General features: G+C 41.3%; 1 protein-coding gene across 1 annotated transcript; it reads left to right on the top strand.

Annotated features, from left to right (window-relative positions):
• Window positions 1-5,747: 5,747 nt before the first annotated feature.
• LOC149178054 (uncharacterized) lies at window positions 5,748-11,060 on the top strand. Its single transcript, XM_089421962.1, has 5 exons — window positions 5,748-5,963; window positions 6,696-6,890; window positions 7,053-7,379; window positions 7,794-8,402; window positions 10,992-11,060. The coding sequence occupies exons 1-5, from the start codon at window positions 5,748-5,750 to the stop codon at window positions 11,058-11,060; spliced, it is 1,416 nt and encodes a 471-aa protein (XP_089278088.1).
• Window positions 11,061-17,445: the final 6,385 nt, after the last annotated feature.

Here is a 17,445-nt window from a genome sequence, read left to right as displayed (position 1 = left end):
CAGACAGTAAGCGCTTTAAAAAACTAGGGACCGAAGCTCAAAGAGGTTCCTACAAATGGCTCAAGGTGGCATCTACTACCTCCACTAGACTCGGAGGCAACAATAAAGTACACGAAACCGAAACCTTGCCATTGAAAACAAAACTCCGAACCAACGATCAACAATTAAAGGGACCCACAATCGTGCAGCAAGCATAATCAATCCTAGTTGTTGAAAGCAATGTCCTGAATCAACGGCCAGCGGAGATATCACACGGTCAGGAAGCAGGGAGATTAACCATGCGATGAGAGTGGTTTTCTCTCTCCTCTTGTTGCCACGTGTTGCCCCCTGAGTGGAATCGTGTGTATCTACCACAATACCAGATACCAGCCATATCCCGTGCGATATACCACATAAGGTTTGGGGGTTTAGTGTTCATGGTTTCATGGAAAGCCAGGGGCCCATACAGGGACCCAAAGTGGACCCCGCTGCCCCTTGCACATGGACCTGGTTGCCACTCTAAACTGGGTTCAATAAATAGCCACAGGTCTGGAACCCTAAGGCAACAAGCACGACCCATCTCAGCCGTTGAATATATGATTCCAATCCAACGGTCATGGGGGATATCGCATGGATGAGAAGTGTGGATATTAATCATTCGATGAGAGGAGTTTTCTCTCACCTCTCGATGCCATGTGTTACCCACTCATCGGAATCACATTCACCTATTGAAATACCAGATACCATACCATTCCCGTAGACCCTTCTGAGCCTTCCGCCTGGATTTCCCAATAGAAACCCACTGAGCCCAATGCACCCAGACAGACATTCTACGTCAATGCCCGACTTGAAACCTTAAACATTCCTCCAAAAGTTAACAAAATCGTGAAGATCAGCCATATCCCAAAAAGATAGGCAAACTATGTGATGACCCAATGCTATGTAAATGTGAAAATTACTGTGGTAAAAGGCAGTAAGACAGTTGTTGTTATGCTTTGTAAACAAACTGTGACAAACTATTTTATTTAAAAGTAATTTGAATATTTTTCTTGAAATGCTGGCACCCTCTAGGAGGTGAATTTAAAAGAAAGTGATCAGTTATAATAACTGATGGAAACTACCCTCCCAGAAACAGGAAAAGTCCTGGCTGTAGGGAGGAGGTTCTGTGCTGTGGGGACAGACAGAAGAGATTTTCCTGAGGGAAAGACTGAAAGAAATAAAAAAAAAGAACAGTCATCTGGTTAAGTCTAGTAAGGACCAGATAACCAGGCACAATAGTGCATAGATCTTGTTGAGGGTTGTAGGCCTACAAGATGGCTCGGGGGGAGATCTCCATTGGATGAAGGAATCTCGCGGATGGGTGGAAGAGCAGACTCGAAGCACAGGTGACTTGCTCGAGTACCTATTGACTCTGGTGAACCAGGTATGGTTTCAAACCAGAGACCTTTGTAGTTAAAGAGTAGTTACAGTAAATACAGTAGTTAACCAGACCTGTGCTACATCTTTTAAGAGACTGTCATGGTGTTGACATACTGTTAAAGAGAAGGTTACATTCGGGACTGAGTATTAGACAATATCTCAGTATTTATATACTGTCATGAGCAAGACTAAATTCGGAATAGAATGTTAGACAATGATATAGTGTCTGTATGAATACCAATGTGTAAGACTTAGTAAGAATACTAGTCGACTTTAAGATTCAAGACCAAATCTGCTATGGAAATGTTACATTGTTAACTGCAGTAAAATGAAAACCTGTTTGGTGGAAAAAGTATTATGCCTTAAAACAGTCACAGAACAGAGGAATGTTTCTGAAGAAAACGCATAACCAAACAGACTTTTAAGACGTACAGAGATATGTCCATAAAAGAAAGCTTAACGAGATAATTTATTAGTCGAACTTTACATAGACTCTACAGTTAACAAATGAGTTGGAAACCTCAGTGCCGTGGAGGAAAACACTATAATATGGTGGGCTCAAACCCCTTGTGCTGGAAAGACAGGAAACCCTTCGTGGAGTATAGGTTAACTGTAAAAGTATTAGATTCAGCAGACAAATCTAAATATAAACCAGCAGACAAATCTAGATATAAAAACTATTATGCAGGCTATCTAGAGGTACGCATATCATATACAAAGATCTCTGAGTCACAATGAGGAAATAAACCGAACTCAGAACAAGAACCTGTGTGTGTCAAATTATAACTTCTGAAACTCTAATGAGTGAGTGCTTCTGGATTCGTAAGATCAGCGCTGCACCGTAATGTTATTTAATCTTGTAAAAGCTGTATTAAGGCAATGAAACACATGAAAATTGACATAAAAAGGCACAAGACTGCCTTATAGCTGAATAAACTTGATGAACCAGCCGTCGCTGAGGACGAGCGACTATTATAAAAGCTATAAAAGAAGGGTTTGAAATACCATTAGGCGAAATACGTCTGTAACTAAACATGCACGGCAAGCAAATTGCTAAGCATACAAACTTGGGAATTTTTCACCATCCGTTAACTATAAACCATAACTGAGAAACGGAAAAGTATAATGTCCAGATATGATAATCATAAAATATTGACAATATCATAACCCTGAAAGAGTAAACCGTATAGCTGGAAGGATATTAACCACAATCTCAAATAAAGTAGGGTCTGGAATGACAGCCCGAACAAACATTACTGTTACAATCTAAACTAAATATCGCACAGCAGAATCTGTTGATTTAAGTCTGAATAGGACTCAAAAGCTATACATTAAAACTCTGAAAGATAAATCTATCCTGAAGCTCCGCCGAGTACAAACACTCACCAGGCTGGAGGTGCTATCAACCAAACGTTAAAGTAAAAGAAACGTAACTGAGAGGGTTTCCGATTGGGAGAGTTCCTCATCAAAGGATAGCCCGGAAAACCCAAGTGAAATGGCGGGCTGCATGGAAAGGAAAACAACATAAATAACCATACCAAAAGCGCAGGCTTGTGTATGAGCATGAGAATCTACGGGAGGAGATGAGAACTTACCTTTGCCGTTGAAGAGAGCTGAGTAACAAAGGTGAGTCACCTCAAGTCCATCGAAGCCGCAGTTACATAAACCACCTGCACGCTAACACAGAAGAAAGGATTAACTCAGAGCGCTATGTCGCAGCATAAACCGTAACCCAACAATCAATATAACTGGTATCAAATGTAATTACCTGTGGAAGTTGTGTCTGGTGCCTTCGGGCTCAGGAGTTGCAGGTCGAAACTGTAGAGACGGGCCTCGAGGCTGTATGGAAACTCCCGGGCAGTGCGGAGTGAAGGGTGTAGCAAGTGAACGCCGAGGCTTCACCGATGGTTTAAGTATCAACCCAAAACCTCGCAAACCATCCGGACCCTCCATCCGCCAGCCTAAATCAGGACCGTCCACACACGGCGGGAAAACGAGTTGATAAGGCCGAGGACGCTGGGTTCGAGGTGTCACATGGTCTGGTGGACGGACCTTGCCACCTGTGTTGATATGCATTAAGTCTCGGTAGGAGCTGGCACCGGAAGTGACTGTAGCCGGACCGTCAAAACCCGCGCCATTCAATGCCACAGTACCCTGGGGTGGGTAAAGGTTAGAGCGGTGGAAAGACCGTGGGTCATAACATCATACCACTCAACGTAAACTTTGGTAAACCCCGTGTAATAAGCTGTAGGGTTTTTCAATAAAGTTACAGTTGTTTAATAATGTTAAATGCAAGGTTGGAGGGTTGGCTATGTGATAGACAAGTAGCCATGCTCTATGAACCATTGTTAATGAGGTTATGTTATTGTATGTAGGGTATACATGTATATATATATAAAAAAAATTATTATGATATTTATGCTATGAGATTAAGGTCGTGACAAATTGGTATCAGAGCCCAGTTTCAACACTGTGGCCTTAAGTAGAACATGTTTCATTGTGCAGAAGGGCACACCATGCAAAAAAATGCAAATTAATAATGTATTTAACTGTTATTCTGTTTATTTGGGGTGAAATACAGATTTACATCAGCTAACAGTTAAGCCAGAAAAGAGACAAAATGCAGGGAACTGGCAGTAACCCTCAAGAGAACCCATAACTGTGGGTACAATTGGGTGCAGAAACACGAAGCACAAACCTTGCAATCCTGGAAACTATTCAGGAATTGAAAAATGAGATGGCACGGTTGCGAGAAGATAACGCGCGGTTGACAGTTGAACAAGAAAGAATTCTGAAGAGTTTGTTAGACAGGCAAAAATCCACCTCTATCCAACCCCAGTGCGGAACAGCAGAGGATGACAGAAGAACAGAATTATCGGATGGAACCTGAACTTTCAGAAGACAAAGAGGACCATTCTGATAATGTACCAGAACAGCAAACTTCAAAACGATAGAAAATGGAGCTGCAGGGAGAGTTTCGCAAAATTAAACCCCCGCATTTTGATGGCGAGTAGGAGGAAGCAGCTGAAGCTTGGTTAATAAACATGAATAAATATTTTCAGTTGTACGAGTATGATCATAATTTGAAAGCAAGACTGGCTATCTTCCAGTTACAATGTAAGGCAACCTTGTGGTGGGAGGAAATCAAGATTTTCAAGGGGGTAAGCGAGTGGACCATTACCTGGGAGAAATTTCAAAAATACTTCAAAGAAAGGTACTTAACTGAGCACTTTTACGATGAAAAAGCGAGAGAGTTTCATGATTTAAGACTGGGGTAGCAGACGATGGACGAGTTCATTAATCGCTTTACGTCTCTGCTACGTTATGTACCTTATATCAAAGAGGAGAAAGCCAAAGTCCAAAGGTTTGTGAGCAGCTTACCTTCATATATAAGAGAGAGGATTGAGTTTGACAATCCTAGGACCATGGATGAGGCTATTCGTAAAGCAAGGATCTGCTACAAGCAGAATAAACAGAAGGGAGACCCTTCAAATAAAAGATGGAATGATAAGAAGAACAGTCAGGTGGTTGGAAGCAGCAAGGGAGGTCGCAGCAATGGAAGTAAGGGAGCTGGCAAAGGACTGAACAATAGATCTGTAACAAGAAGTGCGCCCCGAGCTAGGCCAGCAAGTGAAAACAGAGTAAGTGAGCAGCCTGTTAGGACAGAAGGTGAAGGAATGACCAGACCGCCAGTTCAATGCTGGGGTTGTGGAGGACCTCATTATGTGAAGAACTGCCCGCAGCGGAAGGGGACAGACCAGATATCCCAAATTCATGAAGCATCCACTGTTGGGGACGTGGCACGTAGTGTACCCAGAATAAATGTAGCTTTGGAGGACCGGCAAGCAGAGTATCAACCATCTATGGTTGAATTTGAAGGTAAAATTTCAAACTTTTCTATAGCTATTCTTATTGATCCAGGAGCTACTTTAAGTTATGTTAGCCCAAAGATAGTAGAACAGTGTAAATTACAATCTGAGAAATTTAAAAATCCATGGCTGGTCCAATTAGCTACAGGAGCCAAGAGAAGGGTATTGGCCAAGATAAATAACTGTTCCTTAACCATAGCAGGACAGCCAATAGTGGTAGATTTAAATATACTGCCCTTGGGTTCATATGACATCCTGATTGGGATGGATTGGTTGGAGAAGCACTGGTCCCTGGTGAATTGTAAGACGAAGACTATTTACTATAAGGATGACCATGGTGAACAATAGGAATTACAAGGAATTAAACACCCTGTGTAAGTTCGACCCATTACAGCATCCCAGTTAGCTAAGTGCATCAAGAAGAGATGTCAGATTTACGCTATTCAAGTGGGATATGCAAATCAGAAGGATAAAACTGCTATGCTGGAAAATATACCAGTGGTACAAGAATTTGTAGATGTCTTTCCCGAGGAAGTACTGGCTTTACCACCTAAAAGAGATGTGGACTTCACCATTGAATTGATTCCGGGAGCAGCACCTGTGTCACGGGCACCATACCGAATGAGTGTGCCAGAACTAACGGAATTGAAAATGCAATTGCAGGAGCTGTTAGATAAGAACTACATCCGCCCCAGTGTATCACCCTGGGCAGCCCCAGTGCTATTTGTCAAGAAGAAAGATGGAACCTTTCGGATGTGCATTGATTATCGTCAGCTGAATAAGCTTACAATTAATAACAAATATCCTTTACCTCGGATCGAAGAACTTTTTGATCAAGTGAAGGGGGCAACAGTATTCTCTAAGATCAATCTGCGATCTGGTTATCATCAGATCATAATTAAAGAGGAGGATATCGCTAAGACAGCTTTCAGAACGCGGTATGGGCATTATGAATTCGTGGTGCTACCTTTTGGTCTGACCAATGCACCTGCTACCTTCATGTGTTTGATGAACAATGTGTTTCACAGGTTCTTAGACAAGTTTGTGTTGATATTTATAGATGACATTCTGATTTACTCCCGATCAAGAAAAGAGCATGAAGAACACCTTAGATTGGTGTTGCAAACTCTGCGAGAGCATCAATTATATGCAAAGTTTAGTAAGTGTGATTTCTTCAAGGAGGAAATACAATACTTAGGCCATGTGATCACAAAGGAAGGAATTGCAGTAGACCCGGAGAAAATTAGAACTATAATGGAGTGGCCCATACCGAAGGACGTGGCAGATTTTAGGTCCTTTATGGGGTTAGCGGGTTATTATAGAAGATTTGTCGAAGGCTTTTCTAGGGTAGCATATCCTATCACCTCCTTACAAAAGAAGGGAAAAGTATTTAAGTGGACATCAGAATGTCAGAAGAGCTTTGAACAGCTCAAGCATTTACTCACCACCGCGCCTATATTGAGTATAGCCGATCCTAACAAGGATTACGTGGTTTGCACTAACGCAAGTAAAGAAGGCGTGGGAGGAGTGTTGATGCAAGAAGGAAGAGTCATTGCATACGAGTCAAGAAAACTGAAGGATCATGAGCATAAATACTCTGCTTACGATTTAGAGTTGGCAGCTGTTATCCATGCACTGAAAATGTGGCGACACTACCTGTTGGGGAGAAAATTTCTGTTGTTAACAGACCACCACAGCTTGAAAAACTATTTCAGTCAACCCACCTTAAATTTGAGACAAGCTCGTTGGGCTGATTTCTTAAGCGGGTTTGATTTTGAAATCAAGCATTTAAAAGGGAAAGAGAATCGAGTAGCCGATGCATTGAGTCGGAAGGTACAATGCTTGTGCAAAATTTCAGTTAGTAAATGGCAGAGTACCCTGCTGGAAAGGATAAAAACAGCAGCTGATCGAGATGCTGTTTACCAGCAAATCAAACAGCAAGTACAACAACTTTCTGGTAAGGAAATACAGCAAGGGTATGAGCTAAATGATGCCGGATTGCTGTGTTTTCATAAAAGGCTGTATGTACCCAATGAAGATGGTCTTAGGAAGCTGATTCTAGATGAATTTCATTCCAGCCATTACACCGGACATCCAGGGTATCAGAAAATGGTTACCGCTCTTCGAAAAGAATATTACTGGCCAAAAATGAAGAAGGAGGTAGCCGAGTATCTAGCACGATGTCTAGAATGTCAGCAGATTAAAGCAGAACATTTGCATCCAGCAGGACTGTTACAACCCCTACCCATTCCGGAATGGAAATGGGAGATTATTTCCATGGATTTCATAACCGGACTGCCTCGCACAAAGAAAAATAACGACTCCATTATGGTGGTGGTGGATAAGTTAAGTAAGGCAGCACACTTCATACCTGTGCAATCAACGTATAAAGCTGTGCAAATTGCTCACATTTTCATGCAAAATGTGTTCAAACTGCATGGACTTCCGAAGGTAATCATTTCTGATCGCGATGTTAAGTTCACATCAACCTTCTGGAGAACATTGTTTGCTGAGCTGGGAACACAGCTGAACTTTAGCACAGCATACCATCCCCAGACCGACGGCCAAACGGAAAGGGTGAACCAGATAGTGGAGGACATGCTGAGAGCATGTGTTATGATGAAACCAACTCAATGGGAGGAATGCCTCCACCTGGTCGAGTTTGCATATAACAATGGGTATCATTATTCAACGCAGTTGAGTCCTTTTGAGGTGTTGTATGGGCGGAAGTGCCTCACACCCTCAAGTTGGAGTGCACCTGAGGATAGGTTACGAATTGGTCCTGACATGCTCAAGGAAATGGAAGATACAGTAAAGAAAGTGCGTTCTAACTTAAAAGCCGCTCAGGATAGACAGAAAAGTTTCGCTGACCGAAAGAGAAGGTTCAAGGAATTCCAGGTTGGGGACCATGTGTTTGTTAGAATCCAACCCAGAAGGAGTACTTTGCAGTGGAGCGGATGTGCCAAACTTGCTCCACGCTATTTTGGACCCTTTCAAATCCTGGCAAGAGTAGGGCCAGTAGCTTATCAACTTGCACTACCAAGCCATATTACAATCCACAATGTTTTTCACGTGTCTGTATTGAAACAAGACGTTTACGATCCTAAACATGTGATTCAATGGCAAAATGTTCGGGTAAGAACTAATCTGATCATGTTAGATAAGCTTTATTTTTAAACAAGAAAATAATTAATATGTTGCTGATTGTAGGTCGAGCCGGAAGGCGAGGTTCTGGTCGAACCACTGACCATTCTCGACCGGAGAGAAGTGCAGCAGCGGAAACAGGTTATTTCCCAAGCTAAGGTGCAATGGCAACATTATGGACCTAAAGAGGCCACTTGGGAGGATGAAGAACTCCTTAGAGAGGCTTACCCGAATTTGTTTAAGGGAAGCAGACATCGGGACGATGTCCAATCACAGGGGGGGAGATGTGATGACCCCATGCTATGTAAATGTGAAAATTACTATGGTAAAAGACAGTAAGACAGTTGTTGTTATGCTTTGTAAACAAACTGTGACAAACTATTTTATTTAAAAGTAATTTGAATATTTTCCTTGAAATGCTGGCAGCCTCTAGGAGGTGAATTTAAAAGAAAGTGATCAGTTATAATAATTGATGGAAACTACCCTCCCAGAAACAGGAAAAGTCCTGGCTGTAGGGAGGAGGTTCTGTGCTGTGGGGACAGACAGAAGAGATTTTCCTAAGGGAAAGACTGAAAGAAAAAAAAAAGAATAGACATCTGGTTAAGTCTAGTAAGGACCAGATAACCAGGCACAATAGTGGACAGATCTTGTTGAGGGTTGTAGGCCTGCAAGATGGCTTGGGGGGAGATCTCCATTGGATGAAGGAATCTCGCGGATGGGTGGAAGAGCAGACTCGAAGCACAGGTGACTTGCTCAAGTAACTATTGACTCTGGTGAACCAGGTATGGTTTCAAACCAGAGACCTTTGTAGTTAAAGAGTAGTTACAGTAAATACAGTAGTTAACCAGACCTGTGCTACATCTTTTAAGAGCCTGTCATGGTGTTGACATACTGTTAAAGAGAAGGTTACATTCGGGACTGAGTATCAGACAATATCTCAGTATTTATATACTGTCATGAGCAGGACTAAATTCGAAATAGAATGTTAGACAATGATATAGTGTCTGTATGAATACCAATGTGTAAGACTTAGTAAGAATACTAGTCGACTTTAAGATTCAAGACCAAATCTGCTATGGAAATGTTACACTGTTAACTGCAGTAAAATGAAAACCTGTTTGGCGGAAAATGTATTATGCCTTAAAACAGTCACAGAACAGAGGAATGTTTCTGAAGAAAACGCATAACCAAACAGACTTTTAAGACGTACAGAGATATGTCCATAAAAGAAAGCTTAACGAGATAATTTATTAGTCGAACTTTACATAGACTCTACAGTTAACAAATGAGTCGGAAACCTCAGTGCCGTGGAGGAAAACACTATAATATGGTGGGATCAAACCCCCTGTGCTGGAAAGATAGGAAACCCTTCGTGGAGTATAGGTTAACTGTAAAAGTATTAGATTCAGCAGACAAATCTAAATATAAACCAGCAGACAAATCTAGATATAAAAACTATTATGCAGGCTATCTGGAGGTATGCATATCATATACAAAGATCTCTGTGTCACAATGAGGAAATAAACCGAAATCAGAACAAGAACCTGTGTCTGTCAAATTATAACTTCCGAAACTCTAATGAGTGAGTGCTTCCGCGTTCGTAAGATCAGCGCTGCACTGTAATGTTATTTAATCTTGTCAAAGCTGTATTAAGGAAATGAAACACATGAACATTGACATAAAAAGGCACAAGCCTGCCTTACAACCGAATAAACTTGATGAACCAGTCGTCGCTGAGGACGAGCGACTATTATAAAAGCTATAAAAGAAGGGTTTGAAATACCATTAGGCGAAATACGTCTGTAACTAAACATGCACGGCAAGCAAATTGCTAAGCATACAAACTTGGGAATTTTTCACCATCCGTTAACTATAAACCATAACTGAGAAACGGCAAAGTATAATGTCCAGATATGATAAGCATAAAATATGGACAATATCATAACCCTGAAAGAGTAAATTGTATAGCTGCAAGGATATTAACCACAATCTCAAATAAAGTAGGGTCTGGAATGACAGCCCGAACAAACATTACTGTTACAATCTAAACTAAATATCGCACAGCAGAATCTGTTGATTTAAGTCTGAATATGACTCAAAAGCTATACATTAAAACTCTGAAAGATAAATCTATCCTGAAGCTCCGCCGAGTACAAACACTCACCAAGCCGGAGGTGCTATCAACCAAACTTTAAAGTAAAAGAAACGTAACTGAGAGGGTTTCCGGTTGGGAGAGCTCCTCATCAAAGGATAGCCCGGAAAACCCAAGTGAAATGGCGGGCTGCATGGAAAGGAAAAAAACATAAATAACCATACCAAAAGCGCAGGCTTGTGTATGAGCATGAGAATCTACGGGAGGAGACGAGAACTTACCTTTGCCGCTGAAGAGAGCTGAGTAACAAAGGTGAGTCACCTCAAGTCCATCGAAGCCGCAGTTGCATAAACCACCTGCACGCTAACACAGAAGAAAGGATTAACTCAGAGCGCTATGTCGCAGCATAAACCGTAACCCAGCAATCAATATACCTGGTATCAAATGTAATTACTTGTGGAAGTTGTGTCTGGTGCCTTCGGGCTCAGGAGTTGTACGTCGAAATTGCAGAGACGGGCCTCGAGCCTGTATGGAAACTCCCGGGCAGTGCGGAGTGAAGGGTGTAGCAAGTGAACGCCGAGGCTTCACTGAGGGTTTAAGTATCAACCCAAAACCTCACAAACCATCCTGACCCTCCATCCGCCCGCCTAAATCAAGACCGTCCACACACGGTGGGAAAACGAGTTGATAAGGCCGAGGACGCCGGGTTCGAGGTGTCACATGGTCTGGTGGACGGGCATTGCCACCTGTGTTGATATGCATTAAGTCTCGGTAGGAGCTGGCACCGGAAGTGACTGTAGCTGGACCGTCAAAACCCGCGCCATTTAATTCCACAGTACCCTGGGGTGGGTAAAGGTTAGTGCGGTGGAAAGACCGTGGGTCATAACATCATACCACTCAATGTAAACTTTGGTAAACCCCGTGTAATAAGCTGTATGGTTTTTCAATAAAGTTACAGTTGTTTAATAATGTTAAATGCAAGGTTGGAGGGCTGGCTATGTGATAGACAAGCAGCCACGCTCTATGAACCATTGTTAATGAGGTTATGTTATTGTATGTAGGGTATACATGTATATATATATAAAAAAAAATTATTATGATATTTATGCTATGAGATTAAGGTCGTGACAAACTAGGTGAGATCATCCTCACTTCTATCTCCCAAATCCCTTCGAATGACATTGTTCATCCATATATCCCAATCTTTGGTAGCCAGGAAGAAATAGTCCTCTCGAAATTTCCCATCAAGTAACAAATCCCATGCATATCAAGAATCCCTATCCTTTTTGGCCATACCTTCGTTGGCCAACCAATCTGTAAGCATATTTTCCTTCCTTATAACATGAACAAATCTAATTGTTTTAAGGGTCTATAAGTGAGAGTGGATTCGCTGAAAAACCTGCAATAGCTTCCAGTGCTTCGACACTTTATCTGGTGAAGTTCCATTGTGAATCTTCTTGGCTGATCTTATGATTAACTCTAAATCTACTTCAATGATAACATTCTGCAAATTTTCCTCCACTAGGATTTCCAAGCATTGACCTAAAGCTAGAAGTCCTGCCATGTTATTGTTACCCTTTTCCAAGTGACCATGGAAGATGTATTTTGTGTGCCCATGAGCATCTCTTATAGCACCCCCAATGCCAACTTCTCCCAGATTTCCCTTAGAATATCCATCAATGTTTACTTTGAAGAAGCCCCGAGGAGGGGTCTGCCATCTACTTGCCCCTGTGCTAATAGTATTCACTTCTTTCCTTATTCTTTGAGGATTGATGGAATGAAGACCCAAATTAAGAATAAGAATCTCCTCGCGAGGTAGAGGAGGATTCAATGGAATTGACCTCAAAAGGCTCTAAACTGTTTCTTTACGTTGTATTAGAATTTGATTGATTATATGCTGGAGTTTGCTAGCTTTATTTATGAAGATCCTCCTGTTACGTTCTTTCCAAACATTCCAGATAACAAAGTGAGGTACTAGCATCCAAGCTTTGTTGATGATCTCATTCTCTGAGAAGTTCTTCCTCTAGTTTTTTGGAGTGTTGGATATGCTGAGACTATCCCTGTCAGTTTGTCAGATGCTTGAGGCCACCCAGTCCCAGACCTTAGTAGAAAAAGAGTAGAGGTTGAGCAGGTGTTCAATTGTTTCCTCATGTGACCCACATAGGTGAAATTTGTAGGGGCCAATGAAACCTTTATTTAGGAGGTTTTCTTAGGTTAGAATCTTCCTTTTATGCACAAGCCAGATAAATAACTTAATTTTCATCCAGTGATGAGTTTTCCAAAGTTCCTTGCAGACTTTATCAGTGTTTACAAAGTTGAATCATGTGATTTCTTGTTTTTCCTCTTTGAGGTTAAAGTTACCTTCGTTATTCTTCCCCCATATTAATTTGTTGTGTGAAGAGGAAACCAGAATCCATATGTGCTTTAATTCCATAGTGAGAGCTTCTGTCATGGCCTTCAAAGGATTCTCATCACTGTAGCCTAGTTCAATCCACTTCCTCCATTTCCATTATTCCTTCCCTGGTCCCAAAAATCTTTTACCATTATTAGGCCTTTGGTATCTGTGTCTCTCTTGAGAGCTGCCAGGCCAATCTTGTTGAGGATGGGTTCCTGTTGCCAATTGTCCTCCCAAAATTGAGCTCGGTCCCTTGCTCATATTTCCCAAAACCAATGTTGTTGAACAATGCTTTTGTTCTCCCAAGCAAGGTTCCATATGTGTGATCCTCTGATTTGTCCTGTCATTCTAGTAAGATCCTTTTCCTGCCAGTGCTTAGCATACTTTTGTTACCAAAGCTTGGCCCAGGGGGCATTTGGCTCCTTGAGCCAATGCCACCAAAGCTTAGCTCCCAAAACATTACTGAGAGTTTCTAGATCATGCAGCCCCAAGCCACCATGGCTTTTGGGTTTGCAGATCTTATCCCAGGCAACTAAGGCCCACCTTTTTTTTCTTTCCCCCTTTACACCAAAGAACGTCCCTTTGAGTGTTCCTTATCTACTGCTTGATAATATGAGGAGCACAAATAGCTGCAAACATGAAAATGCGAATGGCTTGCAAGACCGCATGTGTGAGCACAAGTCACCCTGCTAAGTTTAAAGATATGTATGTCAATTTTCTGATTTTGTCTTGAAGTTTGTTTAAAATTGGCTCCCATATTTTCTTGCTGAGAGGTTTATCAGTGAGAGGAATGCCAAGATATTTGGAAGGCAACTGATCCCTTTGAAAACCTAGAATTCTGGTAATGTTTCTTTGTATAGCAATATTTGCGTTAAATAAAAAAACTTTGGACTTGTCGTGGCTTACCTCTGTGCCTGCTGCCATAGCAAAATCATTTAAGATATCTTTGATTTCCCTTGCTTCTCTGACTCTGGGTATGCCTTGTAGCATAGTATCATCCACAAATTGTTGATCAGTATTAGCCTCTCCATCCAGGGTGAGCTTGATCCCTTGAATTCGACCTTCAACCTTTGCCCTTTTGATTGCCCTACCTAGCCCTTCCATCATGAGGACAAATAGGAAAGGGGAGAGTGGATTACCCTGTCTGAGCTCTCTAGAAGGTGTGAATGTATTTGAGGGAGGTCCATTAAGAAGAATGGAAAAGCTGGTGTGTGGTGACTAGTGCCATAACCCATATTATCCAATTTTGGTCAAAGCCATATGCTTTTATAGTAGCTCTGATATAAGACCAGCTGAGTTTGTCATAGGCTTTAGCAATGTCCAACTGAATAATCATGCCTACTTGCTTGTTGCTTTTGAGAGAGTGTACCACCTCATGTGCTTAGATGATGTTGTTGAGAATTTTTCATCCTTCCACATAGCCTGTTTTCTCTTCCGAGATGAGGGAAGGTAGTAGGGGCTTGAGTCTATTGGCTACCACTTTGGAGATGATTTTATACACCACGTTACATAAGGCTATGGGTCTCAATCCATCCGGAGTCATAGCATTTTGATTTTTGGGGATTAAAGCTATGAAGAAAGCATTTAATGCTTTCAGAACATTTTTTTTATTTTCTTGAGTCTTCCACAACTTTGAGCATATCATGTTTGACTGTGTCCCAATAGGCTTTGAATAAATCAACATTGAAACCATTCCGTCCTAGAGTTTTTCCACATTGCATTTCCTTGATCACCTCATTGACCTCCTCTTCTGAGACTGGCTTGTTGAGATTGTGGTTGTACTCTCTAGTGACCAACTTGGGGATATACTGTGTGAACTGATTAATGAACCTACATCTATCCTCCATTGGCTCTTCTGAAATATTAGAAAAGTGTTGTATTAGATTTGATTCCCTGTCCTTGTGGGAGACAAACTCAACACCCTGAGAATCCTTGATCTTTGTGATTCTATTATGTGCTCTATGGGCCATAGTGTATTTGTGGAAGAACTTAGTACTTCTTTCTCCCTCTTTGGTCCATTGAATCCCGGATTTCTATCTCCAGAAAATTTCCTCTTGTAGGCATCTTTCCTCCCATTCTTCCTACAAAGAATTAGTTAGTTTTTGCTTCTCTTCATTGAAGCCTTCTGTAATATTGATCTGATTGATTTCCCATAGTTTTTGTTCGGTCTCAATTCTAGCCTTGAGGATATTGCCAAATCCCTTTTTGTTCCAAGCTTTAAGTTTGTATTTAATATATTTCAATCTCTACTGCAGCATGTACATTTTAGTGCCCTGAATATTCAGATCCTCTTTCCACCATTTGTCAATCTGACTGGTGAAATTGGGGTGTGAGAGCCAGGCATTCTCCAATCTGAAGAGCCTATTTCTTGGAATGCCCATAAAGGTAGCTTCTATCTAAAATGGCCAATGATCCAAAGCTCCAAAGGGCAGAATGGATGCTATGATGGCTTGTCATGTAAGGAGGAGATCCTCAAAGACGATAAATCTATCAAGTTTGGAAACCACTTGAGAAGCCCCTCCCCTTTTGTTGTTCCACATGAAGGTTCCATTTATTGTCTCAGTGTCCACTAGTCCCATGTTCATGATGAAATCTTGGAAGGCTTAAAAATCTCTGCCTAGCTATCTGGTACCTCCTTTTTCTCTGAAAGAGATCTTATCATATTGAAATCACTTGCAACTATCCAAGGCATGTTGGGATATCGCGCTATTTGATTTTCCAGGGCAGTGAGAAGCTTGAGTTTATCTACTTGCTTCTGAGGTCCATAAACATTTGTTATCATATATGTTTCCTTATCACCTATGGCACTACATGCTAAAGATAAATAGTTCCTGGATGCTTCAGCATCTAGGATTCCAAATTTCTCTGGATCCAACAGCGTAAGAATTCCACCTACCAAGTTAGTTGCCTTGAACTCTAAATACTCATACTTGATTAACCATTTATTATGAATTTCTCTTATTTTCTCCATTGAACATTTGGTCTCTTGAATAAAGGCCATGTCTGATTTTTCTTCTTTAAGTCTATTACTCGGATTCCTTTGTTTTCTTCTACTACCTAAACCTCTGATGTTCCATGTTGTAAGCTTCATTAAGAAAGGTTAGTAAAGGAATAGTTGGTAAGATCTTTCATCTAGCTTAAGTTAATCAAAAGTTTCCCGCATTCGTTTAGCAGTTCATTCTGTCTTTTCCTTCCCCTTTTCCTTCTTTAGTTCTTTGGACATTGTGTCTATGAGTTCTGCATAGTTTTTACCCCACTTTGCTCCTGGATTTCATGGTTTATTTTGACACCAGTTCCATTTGATTGTGCCCTCCGTAGAAAGCGTTGTTGAACTCATTCATAGTCTTCTTTTGGCAAGGAGTCTACTCCTTTGTTCCTACCTCGTTCCAGAAATATTTCTAGATCCATATTTTCCCTATTTAGAATCTCCTATAGTTCATGGTCCTCTATTCCTACCTCACTTAGAGTCATCTCATAGTCTTTATTGATCTCCATGTAGCTTCATGGGTCCTCCTTGTACTGGTTGTTTGCTGTGATATCCTCCATTTCAGCTTCTGTTTCCTACTCCTTAGATGCGTTCTCCCCATCCTGGACTGTCTCCACGTTCTCCTCTACTTCCTCTAGGATTTTGAAACTATTGTGTCTTGTGTTTTTGTCTTCACTTATTTTCTTGTGTAACCATTTAACCCCTTTCCCTTTGGCCCCAACCTTGGTAAAACCCTCATGGTCTCTATCCAAAAAAAAATTCCCATTTCCTTCCATATTGTTTATTGGGCAGTCTCTAACTAGATGGCTGTGTTCATGACATTTGCGGCACCTAAAAGGTATGTGTTCATAGTCCACCGTTTCCACCCAATATTCATCATATACCTCTAAAATTATTACTTCCAGAAGGGCTTTAGATACATCCATTTCCATGGATATTTGGACAAAGGAGGTGTATTTACCTTTGAGAGTTGCCTCTGATATCTTCAAAAAATGCCCCAGCTTGTTGTCGATGGTTTTCAAAGATTCTGGGAGATAGTAATCCAGAGGTAGTGAGTATATTATGATCCAGACTGATACAGATATAAATGTTTCACATTCTGGAACAAAGCTCACCATCCATGGCCAAATGTAGAGTCTTGTCGCAACATAGAAATAAGGCCCCCCCTTCAAACACTGTCTTTTTCCTCTAGGTTCGCAAACACCGCTGTGAAGAAACCCTTAGAACCTAGGTGTAAATGTATTTCTCCATTTGGCTTCCAATCACTCCTAATCTAGATGTGTAAATCCCTCTCCGTTGGCCATAACCCCATGGACTTGTAGATGATCGCATGATCTTTCATATGGTCCCTGTGTGCTTGAATAGTAGGATAACTCAATATGACCCAGGGAATGATGCTAGATTTGGGTTTGTAGACTCCCGTAGTTCTTGTGGAAGTTGTTTTTCCACTACCACCTCCCTTCTCCTCTTCTTTACTTGTTTCCTATTGATTCCCTACCTGTTCCTGGGATTCGTTTCTTCCAACTGCCTCCTTTCCTCTTGCTCCTAAAATCTTTCTCGA

Source organism: Pinus tabuliformis, chromosome 4_1 (assembly GCF_031772625.1).
Source record: "Pinus tabuliformis cultivar Carrire ecotype Pingquan chromosome 4_1, CPIR1, whole genome shotgun sequence".
NCBI classification, from domain to species: domain Eukaryota; kingdom Viridiplantae; phylum Streptophyta; class Pinopsida; order Pinales; family Pinaceae; genus Pinus; species Pinus tabuliformis.
This window is presented reverse-complemented; position numbering and strand designations above follow the sequence as displayed.

What these genes read in the sequence shown, in the direction of transcription:
- LOC149178054 (XM_089421962.1), top strand. Translation starts at nt 5,748, where the DNA reads ATGCTGGAAAATATACCAGTGGTACAAGAATTTGTAGATGTCTTTCCC. An exon ending in ACGATTTAGAGTTGGCAGCT is followed by an intron (nt 6,891 to 7,052) that starts GTTATCCATGCA and finishes TTTGAAATCAAG; the next exon opens with CATTTAAAAGGGAAAGAGAA. An exon ending in TTCAATGGCAAAATGTTCGG is followed by an intron (nt 8,403 to 10,991) that starts GTAAGAACTAAT and finishes CTTCGGGCTCAG; the next exon opens with GAGTTGTACGTCGAAATTGC.